This window comes from Lissotriton vulgaris, chromosome 7 (genome assembly GCF_964263255.1).
Source record: "Lissotriton vulgaris chromosome 7, aLisVul1.2, whole genome shotgun sequence".
Taxonomy (NCBI): Eukaryota; Metazoa; Chordata; class Amphibia; order Caudata; family Salamandridae; genus Lissotriton; species Lissotriton vulgaris.
The window spans coordinates 854,174,158-854,188,229 of NC_141695.1; the positions used below are offsets into that span (position 1 = coordinate 854,174,158).

The following is a 14,072-nucleotide window of genomic DNA, read 5'->3' on the forward strand; positions in this document are numbered from 1 at the left end:
GCTCTCTTTCTTGGACATCCGGCACATGCCCCTGACAGTTTTGATTCTAGTGTGTGACCGTTCAATGTCTTTGGTTAGCAATTTATCAATGGATGCCTTGATTTTTGGCTTGTGTATTTGATTTGTTATGATTTTGTTTTGAGTATTGTATTTATCACATGATTGTTTTTGACTGTGCTTATTTTCTTTGACTTTACACTCCCTTGAGCACCACCCCTTCCCCTCCTTCCTTTCCTCTCCCCGTTTGGGGCTATTTATTGAATGTGAAGTAATTCTACAGTGGTAGATATCTGGTGTTGAAAATAAATGACAATACCTGTGAATCCCTTGTGATATTTTTGTTTGTTAGTTTAAAGTAGTGTTAGTGTGTGTAGCATACAACACGCTTCCCTCGCGGGGACCCTCTCCTTATATGTACCAGATGCTGTACAGAAGACTCCTGGATGCTATAGGGCACAGGGACTAATGGTCATGCCAGGCTGCTTACCAGGTCTCGATGGATGAACAGGGCCCGCTCCAGGTACTCCATGCCCTCGCACACATCCTGGCACATGCCCAGCAGCGTGGCTCGGGAGAAACACCCCCTCTGGGTGCGCAGATGGTCGTAGAGACACCCGTGCTCCATGAACTCAAAGACCAGGCAGATGGGGGCTGGCTGCGGGCACACCCCCAGGAGCTGGACAAGCTTAGGATGTGACAGTGCCCTGCGAGAGAGAAGACACAATCACACGTGGTGGTGAGTGGGAGCCTGTGAGAGGGTGGCATGGATGGCAGAGTGCCGCAAGCTAGGTTTGAGGCATTCCCTTACATGACCACCTGCGCTTCCTCCACAAAGTCCTCCACTGACATGGATCCCTCGCGGATGGTTTTAACGGCAACCTTCATCTTTCCCAGCAAGTAGCCCAGCTGCACCACCCCAAACTGGCCACTGCCAATCTCCTGCACAATGGCCAACTCGGATGGGCTTATTGCCCACTTTCCTGCAAGAAGAAGACGGAGTTTGAGAAAAGTGCTTTATGTAATCTAAATCGTTTATTATGTTCTGAATGCACGAGGCTCCCTTATGTTGGCCTACAAGTGACGGCACGTGCTTCTCTAAAAATATGAAGTTCATAATACACCTTTGCTTACCCACTACAAAAAAATACAATATAGAGAGAATATCTGCACGACTATACACACTAGCCTGGTTTCTGAAGCTAGTATAAAACATTATACTCAGGCCGAGCAAAGGACAAATGATACCCACCCCCAATCGAGAGCAAAATGGAAATAAAAAAAACTGCATATATCGCTCTAGCTCAAACTCACTTTACTCTCACACTACATAACATTTTGGATTTTAACACAACTAAAAAAAAACAACCACCAATAGAACAACAGACAATGACACAGGATGCATTCTCCAGTCTGACTGATGGCGGTCCCAGTTCTTTAAGATTGGGCGTGGAGTTACAGAATGTTCTACAATCGCATAAGAAGGATGGCTTGGTACTATTCAAATGTGAACAACACAACATATCTCTAGGGATGGAGCACAAACCTCTTTCATGTCATGAGAACTAGTGTGGAAGGGGGACTGTCTACTAAACTCACCATAGCTCATTCCAGCAGTGACAGGAGCTGATTCTCGCCAGGAACAGACAGGATGCCGCAAGCGGGACACCAGGCCTATGGGGATAAGACACACCAACGCATTACACCAGCAGGTAGTGAGGGGTTGATTATTCCTGCATTTCAGGGACTTTTGTTATGTCCCAGTAATTCATGCAGTAAATATGTGCCCCACACTTAGCACCCAGATACAACACCATATGGTCTCTCATCAAACAACCCATCAGCCACGTATTGGAATTAGTAGAAGAGGAGGTCAACAAAAATCAGAGGGGAAATTTCACTGCCAGAAAGAGATTCAGCTTCTTTTCCAGCAGGTGCAACTCCGAGGGCAGATTCAGAACGATAGCTTTCTGCTGACAGGGAGTGACATGTGTATTACAGGTGGAACATAGGGTCAAACATGACTAGAAGTACAAGTTGTCAAACTTTACAACTTGATGTTGGTGGTAACTGCAAATGTTTTGCGACTGTATTCCTGGTCGCAAAACCTTCATACATACCAGCGCTATTCAGTATTAGGAAGGGAAGCCCTAAACTCGAGCGTTCCTAATACAGAATCGCAAAAGCAAAATGCGATTTGCTAACAAGTTACCAAGTCTCATTTTGCCTTCTGTACATGGCAAAATACTTCGTACATCTGTCCCATCATTTTTCGATGAACTACACAATATTATGGAACAGCACAGTTTCTACACCAGACATTTATTGGTGGATGAACCAATCAATTCTAACATACCAAGCATTTACAATCTTAGCTGCAAGTGTTATTTTAGCAACACAACAGACAATTATAATATGTTAGAGATCAATTACCAGTTAGGTGTTCTAATAAATATATACGAGAACAACTATTACAACCGTGAAACCCCACTTTGGCTGAAACTCTCGACATGGCAAAAAGTGTTGAGCGTTCCATAAATTATTTTAAAACTCTTAATGATTAGAAAAGTTCAATTATGTCAGTTGACTCCGTATCTGTCATAAATGCTAACACAATTAATAGACTTGAAAGGAACAAAAACAAGTCCTCTTTCAAACTCAAACTCAGGTGCACAGTGTGTGGTTCCAGACACCACTCCTACTCATTAAAAAAATGTCCTGCTGGGGGAAAGAGGTGTTTTCAATGTAACAAAAAAAAGGACATTTTCTCAACAAGCTTTTAAGTAACAGAATGAGAGTTAACTTGGTTCAGGAAGGTAAGCAAGCTAAGAATGAGCCTTAGAATTGTATTTTGTCAATGTTAATATAAAGTGCATGAGACAGAGGGGCGTGAAAAGAATGTTGGTAGTGTTTCCACAGAACCTTATGTTATGAAACCTGCACAATTGCTAGTGATGGAAGAGGCACAGAAGTGTTGGCAGATTCTCGTTCCTCTTTCACGCATTTCTGATTCGTATTTTTGTATTTAACTAAGTGAACAGAAGGCCTGAACCCAATTATATGACAATTTTGCATTAGGAGGAAGTGTAATAAAATTATAGGTTTTTGTGCCCATCATAAATTTACAGGGCAGGCAGATTATGAGGGTTGTAATTGTAGTGAAGCATGCTCAGCATGTACTGGGAGGATGCTATTAACGTAAGGTGTAAATTAGGAGTGAACAGTGCATATGGCAGTCGGTGTAGTGGAGAAGTGTGGCTCACTGGTTAGAAGTGGCAGACCCCGAAGCAGAGGTCGGCCCGAGACCAGGGTTCAATTCCTGACGCGGCAGGGTCTTGGGTCAATGTCCGCGGACTCGATAATTCTCGCCTAGGTGCCTACGCTAACCATGGGTCCCACTCTGCAACTCTGGGCAATAGCTTGCTTAATCTCCACAACGGCCCTAGCAGCACTGGGGATGCCTGGCTTCGCCTTGGGGGTGCCCTCTCACAGGGAAAGCCAGGACTGGTTCCCCAGCGGTATACAGCGCCATGTTCCCCCCAGTGATGGGGTAACAGTGCGCTTTACAAGTATACATACATTTACACATGTAAACTGCCACTTTAATAAATTAAAGGCATTCTCGAGGAACAAGTTGGGAAAGATGAAGAGTTTTTTTTATATTGTATTGAACTGAAACAGCATGCCATCCCTGTGCTTCATAGATTAAGAAATGTGTTGTTATTTGTGAGGAAGGAATTAAAATATCATGGAGGCGTATATCCTTTGATGGTGATGGAAGACAACATCCTGCATCAACACTTGAAAGAAAATTCGAAGAAGGGCTTTATCAAGCATTTAACATCACCACATTCTTTGTTACAAGAGCGAATGGAGAATACCAAACCTGTGTTTGATTACCGAGAGGTGAATGCTATTATCGTCCAGAACTGTTTTCCTTCACCCTCATCTTGAGGAAAGCATACAATCTGGTGAGAACACATGAAGTGAATTAATGGGAAATGGCCTTCAACACACAGTATGATAATTTTGAATATTTAATTATGCCCCTCAGCGTCTTCAAGGCTCCGGTTGTTTTTCAACATTTTGTTAATAACATCTTCTGTGATCTCTTTGATGTATGTATGTTATCTAATTCTCTGACACCTTAGAGAAGTGTTGCAGTCTTATTTCAGAAAATCTAACCCACCTGAGAATTCATTCACTGAACACAAAAGTAGAAACTTTTTTTTATTTGCAGTCTCCTACTTAACTTTTTTAGGGCTTTCAAATCTCTGGGCAGGGAATCAATTTGGATTTCTTCGAGGTAAAAACAGTACCAGCCCGTCCGCTGTCAAAGTGGTGGGCCAGACCAGAGGAGGAAGGGAGGTGGGGTGGTGGTTGGATAAGGGTTATCGGGAGACAAAAAATAAAATAAAAAGACGTACCTTAAGCCGCTGCTGTCTCTCGTCGCATCGCGCTCTTCCTGATTCTGGGCACAGGCTCCCAGAATGCACTGTGTCCAAACCCGACGTTGCATGAAAGCAGCGTTGGGATTGGCCTGAGCGCCAGCAACTCCCGCTCCCAAGCAGGCTGGGGTATGTGCCTGCTCTCTCCAGACCCAGAAACGCAGCTGGGGCAGGAGAGAGCTTCACTGCATATGAGGCTGGCCTGAGACGCCCGGCCAAACACCTCATGGGCAGTGATGGGAGTGCCCGCCACACCCCCACCAGCAGTGCCATCCTCTGGACCCACCCCAAGACTTGTCAGAGTCCTGGGGGTGGGTCCATGGGATTGAAATAATACAATAATAAAACTTGTTTCAAACCCGTTTTTAATATCGTTTTATTTGCTGGTGGTGGTGGTGAAGGGGCGATGCTTCTCCACTCTAATGGAGCGGCCGCCGCTGGGTTAAAGCAGTTTTACAATTGCCATCTCCTTTATCAGTAAAAGAAGTACAAACATTCATTGTTTTTGCAAATTTTTATCAGCAGTTCATTTAAGAATTACATTCATCCAACACATTTTTCAGTTGACTAAAAAGTGAATTTCTTTCTGTTGGGGAGAACAGCAAGTGTTTCAATAAATAAAAACCACACTATCATTTGCACCAATCTGAGACGTAGAAAAATGGTGCTTCGACATTTGCAGTAGGAGCAGTGTTATCTCAATGTGATCCTGATATTCAAGACTCCCATATCTTATTATTCCTGGGCTCTTTCAGAAACAGAAAGGAACTATCCAATCTACAATATAAAATGTATGTCAATTAGAGAAGCCTTCTTTCACTGAAGGTATTATCTGAAAGTGCAGCATAATAAGATTTCTATGTGGGCGGACGATAACAGTGCATTGTGTCTGACTTCCTTAATTGTGCAAATGTGTGGCATGCTTCCTGTGCTGTACTTTTCCAGAGTCAACCATGTCATTACCTTCAGCACTGGACGTAAAAGCAAGACAGATATTCTTTCACAACACACTAATTTCTCAGAAATAACCACGACCTCCCCATGAATCATGGGTGTATCCCTCAAAAATACTTCTGAGTTTTTTTAATTAGTCAATAATATGCACAGATATTCAGACTAAGCAATGGATCTTGAAGGAATCCAACAGGAGTTTTTTTTATGGAGAATGTGGTTATACTGAAGAGCACGTCAATGTCTTCCCTCCAAATCTCTGCAACTGCATGTCATGAAATAATGTCTTGCCTGTCCTGCAACTGAACATCCGGGACTGAGTACAAAATTGGTGATGATCAGTATCTATTGCTGGTGGCCTTGTCTCAAATCATTGATAGAAGGGTACATACAGAAGTACAGCGTTTGAGATCAGCCAAAGACTTTATTCACGTCTACTGCTGGGTGAGTGCAACCTCTCCACACTTCAACTCAGCCTGGTAATCATAATTCAACAGACTTTTACCATTGAGCTATTACCATTTAATACATATACAACATTTTTTGTAGGAGTACATTACTTCAAAAAAATGCAACACTTCACTCCATTCAGGAGATTCCCTGATGCAGATGAACTATCAGGTGTTAGTACACTTCTGCGGTGAACCTGGCATGCGGAAGATCATCGTAACTGGTAAAGGAACTCGATTTACAGCTCTCTTCTGGAAACAACAGAAGAGTGGGTACCAGGCACTTTAAGTCTACCAGCCACCACCCACAGACTGATGGACAGAATGCCTGAATCAATCCATACAGCAACATCTGAAATGTTTTTTAATGAATCATCAGAATTCCTTGGGCAAGAGGTCCAGAGCACACTATATGTATCTGTAGAATGATTTCTTGTTAGAGTAATGTTAGTAGGGATAGATCAAACCAAGCGTAAGTTTTCAAAGGTTTTATTCACCAGCAGTGTTCACCACTTGGGAATCACTGCACATATCACTCAAGCCGACACGTGTTTCGTCACAGCATGTGGCTGTGACTCTTCAGGGCTAGAAGAAAATAATAAAATCAATGCGATGTCACAATACTACGGAATCGCGTGTAAAAGTGGGACACCCGTGGCGTGGAAACCAACACAGAAGGGATGGGAAAAGAAAAACTTTTTTGGTGACTTCTTGTAATTTGTCTTGATTTACTTTTCAAACAAAATGGTCTCCTGTTGTGAGAGATAGAATAATGTGTCGTGACATACGGCACAATTAGGGTTACAATAGGCTCATAGCACGAAATTCGTTATTCAGATCTAGAGGTGCGAGTGTGCGGTGAGATAAATAGTAATGTTTAGGTTCCCTTATCAAGTTCGTTATTTAAAACATAATGAAAAACATATATTGTCCTTGAGTATAGTTAGTTCAAATAATGACCGAATAAGGCATTATCACTTCAGAACATGGCGGTACAGCAATACTTTAAAGAATAGTGAATGACAAACCCCTAGTCATTAGATTAATATCATGCTGAATAAAAGTTTTCTTGGGAACATAGGGCTTTTATATCATTGGCTAGTTGCTAAGTGATAAACGAATTATATAGATTCATCACTAATCGTAAGTTGTTGATACATTTTTACAGTCTTTTTTCTCAGAAAAAACTTTTAGTCAGTTACAGGCTATTTTACCCATTAAGTAAATAACAATTCTCTTCTTACAATGCCATTTTGGCTGTACCTACGTAAAGTCTATCCCTTAACTTTGAAACTCGAACCTCGTAGTCTCACAATAAGTAACACTCGATTTTGCAAGATTATTAGCCCTCGAGTACATGAACTCATTGTTAATTAGCCCTAGATACCACCATGGAGAAAGAAACACAAAAATATCATCACCTTATACGGAGCCAAATAATTATGAGTGCTAGTCATGGAAAAATATAACCGTGTCCATACACAAAAACATCACTTTGTTTATAACCCAAACAGAAATTTCAGTGCCTAAAAGATCGCACATTAAAACAGTATGCCGTGTCACTTGGTAAGACCTGTATTTATGACCTGACCCAAAGTAGCGCTAATTTGGTGATTTCTATTCAAAATTGCCATGAGTGATTAGCAGCTGTGAAGGGGAGAAACACTATTAACTAAGAAATTGGGAAATGGGGAAGTAATTACCTGATCTTAATGATCAAGGCGCGTGGTCTGTAAGTGGGTGAGAAGAGGGGGAACGAAAGAAAATTAATAATGCCGTTAAATTGTAACGGAAGGTTGCATATGTTAAGGGCACGTTTTTTTGAGCAGTCATTACACATTAAGTACGTAAACTCACCGGGGAAACGGTGATAATTCCAACCCGGTCCTTATCGGGTGGTTTTTAAATTTCGAAAGGGCGGCACCAGTCAGGGTGCCGAAACCAATTCGTTTGTTGGGGAATTCGTTATATAGACAAATTTCGTAGAGCGGAGGCTGAAAATTAAAAATTAAAGAAGAGGCTTAGTGAGGGGGCCCGTGTGGAATAGTTTGAATCCTAATGGGTTATGCCCGAGGTGAATAAGCCCTGATTCTCACCTGTGTTGAGCCTGTATTGTCGCGTCGATGAGCGTCGGTTGCCAAGTGCGGGAACACCGAATGTGGTTGTACCCGCCCCTTTTAAAGAGGGCTAATCTAAAAAGGCTAGACTGCTCAAATGGCTAAGGGGTGTCAAAAAAGAAGAGTTACTTCACCGGAAAGGGGCGCTTAGATTATAATTCTAGAAACCCAGGTCATGTGAGTTTTAAATTAATTCGCAGCTGCCTATTAATTACAATTGTAATGTACAGTGTAAGCGCAAGTTTTTTCATGACAAAATTGAAAGTGTGTTTGTCCAGGATGATACATTTGGAATTATCCAATGAATAAAAACACAATATTAAATGGAAACAACTAATCAGCAGAAATTGAGCACACAACTCCCCTGTAAACGGGAGGAAAAGGATACAGAATCCTCAAACCACTTGATAACCAATGTAGTTTTGTTTGGTCCGAGTATAAATAAAAGAATATAGTCATACCCTTAACATTGATCTTAACGTGGATCTTAGCATAACCACCACAAATATTTTTTACAATCTAGTTGTGATACCACCTATAATTATGCAATTGTTTCAAACAAGGGGTGAGAAAAATGTTCATTTTTAAAGATTCATTATGTTTTCTCAAGGTATGGTTCAATAAACTTGGGTTAGATTGTCTGATTGGAGTTGTCCCTCAGGCATCCGGACCCGAGAAAAAGTGCAGTTCATCATCAGTGTTCTGGCCTGTCCTAGTCGTATCTAGACGGTATTGCACCGTTACAACGCAACTTTTACAACGCACTACCATTACATCGCAACTTTTACAACGCAGGTACCATTACAATGCATGCCATTACAACGCATGTCATTACATAGCAGATACTATTACAACGCATGCCATTACATCGTAAGTATAGGTAAGTATATAATTTTTATTTTATTTTATTTTACATTATTTTATTAATTTAATTAATATTAAAAATATTGTATTTTTATAAAATTAATTATATATATTAATTTAAGTAATTTAAAAAAAATAAGTATGAGTATAGGAGTAAATGTTTTGGGGTACTGATGTATATGTTTTGGGTTTTTGGGTATTTTTAGGGTTCAGGGCTATGTTTGGGTTATGGGGTACAGGGGTATTTTTAGGTTTTAGGACTGGGTTTGGTTTTTGGGGTACAGGGGTATTTTTAGGTTTTAGGGCTGGGTTTGGTTTTTGGGGTACAGGGGTATTTTTAGGTTTTAGGGCTAGGTTTGGTTTTTGGGTACAGGGGTATTTTTAGGTTTTAGGGCTAGGTTTGGTTTTTGGGGTACAGGGGTATTTTTAGGTTTTAGGGCTGGGTTTGGTTTTTGGGGTACAGGGGTATTTTTAGGTTTTAGGGCTGGGTTTCGTTTTTGGGGTACAGGGGTATTTTTAGGTTTTAGGGCTAGGTTTGGTTTTTGGGGTACATGGGTATTTTTAGGTTTTAGGGCTAGGTTTGGTTTTTGGGGTACAGGGGTATTTTTAGGTTTTAGGGCTGGGTTTGGTTTTTGGGGTACAGGGGTATTTTTAGGTTTTAGGGCTGGGTTTGGTTTTTGGGGTACAGGGGTATTTTTAGGTTTTAGGGCTAGGTTTGGTTTTTGGGGTACAGGGGTATTTTTACGTTTTAGGGCTGGGTTTGGTTTTTGGGGTACAGGGGTATTTTTAGGTTTTAGGGCTAGGTTTGGTTTTTGGGGTACAGGGGTATTTTTAGGTTTTAGGGCTGGGGTTTGTTTTTGGGGTACAGGAGTATTTTTAGGTTTTAGGGCTGGGTTTGGTTTTTGGGGTACAGGGGTATTTTTAGGTTTTAGGGCTAGGTTTGGTTTTTGGGGTACAGTGGTATTTTTAGGTTTTAGAGCTGGGTTTAGTTTTTGGGGTACAGGGGTATTTTTAGGTTTTAGGGCTAGGTTTGGTTTTTGGGGTACAGGGGTATTTTTAGGTTTTAGGGCTGGGTTTTGTTTTTGGGGTACAGGGGTATTACGACTTTAAATAAATTAAATTAATAAATTAATTTAATTAAATTTAATTAAATTAATTACAATATTTACAATTATAAAATTAATTAAATTACATTACTTAAATTAAATTAATGTATTACATTTTATTTATTTATTTAATTTATTAAAATTAAATAATATTATTTACAATTTATAAATTTATTAAATTACATTAATTATATTAAATTAAATTATATTAAATATTATTTTAATTTAATTTACATTATATTTATTGTAATAAATTAAATTATATTATTTACTATTTATAAATTAATTACATTTCATTAATTACATTTATTTCAATAAATTAAATTAATTACAATTTCAATATTAATTAAATTACAATAATTAAATTAAATTAAATTAATTACTGTTTTTAACATTTTTAAATTATATTTATTAATTTTAATTAATTAAATTAACTTTATTACTTTTTTTAAAAAAAGATATACTTACCTATACTTACGATGTAATGGCATGCGTTGTAATAGTATCTGCTATGTAATGACATGCGTTGTAATGGCATGCATTGTAATGGACCCTGCGTTGTAAAAATTGCGATGTAACGGTCTGCGTTGTAAAATAACGCGTTGTAACGTCATAGATCCATCTAGACGCATGATCCAAAGCGCCTCTTGCCTTCTAAGGCGTAGTTCTCTGTTTCCTCCTCTCACTGTTGCTTGCACAACATCAATGCCATAGAAGGTAAAGGATTTGATATTTCCTTGTGAGGGACATGAAGCCATATGTATTGCCATAGGGTATCTTGGATCCTTAGTGGCATATGCTCTTGCGTGTTCCCTTATGCGTTCTCTGAGAGGTCTGATAGAACTCCCCACATATCTGCTTTTACAGGCACACTCAATAATGTACACTGTAAATTTTGTGTCACAGTTAATATTTGTATTGATTTTATGTAGATTTGATCTATGATCGGAAAATGATTTGATTCCATGATTTGCCCATCTGCACATTGAGCACATTCCACATTTGAAAAAACCTTTAGATTTCTGGGTCAACCAATCACATGTTCTTGTGTCTTTGGGCACAGTTGGACTTAGTCTGTTCTTTAAATTCCTATCTCTGCGAAAGGTTATTTGTGGGTGGCTTCCAATTATGGTGGTTAGGGTTCTATCAGCACTTAGGATCCCCCAGTGTTTGTGGAAACTTTTTTGTACCACAGGACTTAGTTCATTGAAATCTGTGATCAGTCTCACAGGTTGTTGTTTTTCCATCTTAGGAGCTTTAGGAGTGAAGGTTGACTCTCTGCTTATCTTTTTAATTTTTTTGTCCGCTTTGGAAATGATCTGAGGTTTATAACCCCTTTTGGTAAACCTGGACTGCATATCCATAATGCAGGTTTCAAATTCTTGTTCTTCGCTACAGTTTCTTCTGGCTCTCATGAATTCTCCATATGGGATGCCGTTAATCTGGTGGATAGGATGGGAACTGTTGCTATGAAGAATTGCATTGCAAGGTGTTGTTTTGCGGAATAGTTTGCTGTGAAGAGTCTCATTTTTTACATATAATCTATGTCCAGGAAAGACACATTGTATGTGTGGTAAATCGCATGTTCATCTCATTGTCATTCAGATATGCACAGAAATCCATAAGTGTTGCTTCAGATCCTGACCATATTAAGAGGCAATCGTCTATGTAGCGACCCCAGTACACTATATTGTCAATCCATTTGGTGCCTCTGATGCTCCACATCATATCAGCCTCAAGAGCACCCATGTAGATGTTTGCAAAAGAAGGGGAGAACCTTGAGCCCATGGCTACTCCCCTTGTCTGTTTGTACCATCTTTTATCAAATATCAAATATCAAATTCCTAACCTGGAAAAACAACAACCTGTGAGACTGATCACAGATTTCAACGAACTAAGTCCTGTGGTACGGAAAAGTTTCCACAAACACTGGGGGATCCTAAGTGCTGATAGAACCCTAACCACCATAATAGGAAGCCACCCACAAATAACCTTTCGCAGAGGTAGGAATTTAAAGAACAGACTAAGTCCAACTGTGCCCAAAGACACAAGAACATGTGATTGGTTGACCCAGAAATCTAAAGGTTTTTTCAAATGTGGAATGTGCTCAATGTGCAGATGGGCAAATCATGGAATCAAATCATTTTCCGATCACAGATCAAATCTACATAAAATCAATACAAATATTAACTGTGACACAAAATTTACAGTGTACATTATTGAATGTGCCTGTAAAAGCAGATATGTGGGGAGTTCTATCAGACCTCTCAGAGAACGCATAAGGGAACACGCAAGAGCATATGCCACTAAGGATCCAAGATACTCTATGGCAATACATATGGCTTCATGTCCCTCACAAGGAAATATCAAATCCTTTACCTTCTATGGCATTGATGTTGTGCAAGCAACAGTGAGAGGAGGAAACAGAGAACTACGCCTTAGAAGGCAAGAGGCGCTTTGGATCATGCGTCTAGATACGACTATGACAGGCCAGAACACTGATGATGAACTGCACTTTTTCTTGGGTCCGGATACCTGAGGGACAACTCCAATCAGACAATCTAACCCAAGTTTATTGAACCATACCTTGAGAAAACATAATGAATCTTTAAAAACGAACATTTTTCTTACCCCTTGTTTGAAACAATTGCATAATTATAGGTGGTATTACAACTAGATTGTAAAAAATATTTGTGGTGGTTATGCTAAGATCCACGTTAAGATCAATGTTAAGGGTATGACTATATTCTTTTATTTATGCTCGGACCAAACAAAACTACATTGGTTATCAAGTGGTTTGAGGATTCTGTATCCTTTTCCTCCCGTTTACAGGGGAGTTGTGTGCTCAATTTCTGCTGATTAGTTGTTTCCATTTAATATCGTGTTTTTATTCATTGGATAATTCCAAATGTATCATCCTGGACAAACACACTTTCAATTTTGTCATGAAAAAACTTGCGCTTACACTGTACATTACAATTGTAATTAATAGGCAGCTGCGAATTAATTTAAAACTCACATGACCTGGGTTTCTAGAATTATAATCTAAGCGCCCCTTTCTGGTGAAGTAACTCTTCTTTTTTGACACCCCTTAGCCATTTGAGCAGTCTAGCCTTTTTAGATTAGCCCTCTTTAAAAGGGGCGGGTACAACCGCATTCGGTGTTCCCGCACTTGGCAACCGACGCTCATCGACGCGACAATACAGGCTCAACACAGGTGAGAATCAGGGCTTATTCACCTCGGGCATAATCCATTAGGATTCAAACTATTCCACACGGGACCCCTCACTAAGCCTCTTCTTTAATTTTTATTTTTCAGCCTCCGCTCTACAGAATTTGTCTATATAACGAATTCCCCAACAAACTAATTGGTTTCGGCACCCTGACTGGTGCCGCCCTTTCGAAATTTAAAAACCACCCGATAAGGACCGGGTTGGAATTATCACCGGTTCCCCGGTGAGTTTACGTACTTAATGTGTAATGACTGCTCAAAAAAACGTGACCTTAACATATGCAACCTTCCGTTACAATTTAACGGCATTATTAATTTTCTTTCGTTCCCCCTCTTCTCACCCACTTACAGACCACGCGCCTTGATCATTAAGATCAGGTAATTACTTCCCCATTTGCCAATTTCTTAGTTAATAGTGTTTCTCCCCTTCACAGCTGCTAATCACTCATGGCAATTTTGAATAGAAATCACCAAATTAGCGCTACTTTGGGTCACGTCATAAATACAGGTCTTACCAAGTGACACGGCATAATGTTTTAATGTGCGATCTTTTAGGCACTGAAATTTCTGTTTGGGTTATAAACAAAGTGATGTTTTCGTGTATGGACACGGTTATATTTTTCCATGACTAGCACTCATAATTATTTGGCTCCGTATACGGTGATGATATTTTTGTGTTTCTTTCTCCATGGTGGTATCTAGGGCTAATTAACAATGAGTTCATGTACTCGAGGGCTAATAATCTTGCAAAATTGAGTGTTACTTACCGTGAGACTACGAGGTTCGAGTTTCAAAGTTAAGGGATAGACTTTACGTAGGTACAGCCAAAATGGCATTGTAAGAAGAGAATTGTTATTTACTAAATGGGTAAAATAGCCTGTAAAGACTAAAAGTTTTTTCTGAGAAAA

General features: G+C 39.7%; 1 protein-coding gene across 1 annotated transcript in view; it reads right to left on the reverse strand.

Moving 5' to 3' along the window:
* Positions 1-14,072, reverse strand: part of ITK (IL2 inducible T cell kinase) — a 363,906-nt gene that overhangs the window by 90,608 nt on the left and 259,226 nt on the right. Inside the window, exons 11-13 of the mRNA XM_086931228.1 lie at positions 1,597-1,671; positions 809-980; positions 488-704 (exon numbers count right to left, since the gene is read on the reverse strand). Of these exons, the coding sequence (XP_086787354.1) occupies positions 488-704; positions 809-980; positions 1,597-1,671 (464 nt within the window). The remainder of the gene's footprint in view (positions 1-487; positions 705-808; positions 981-1,596; positions 1,672-14,072) is intronic.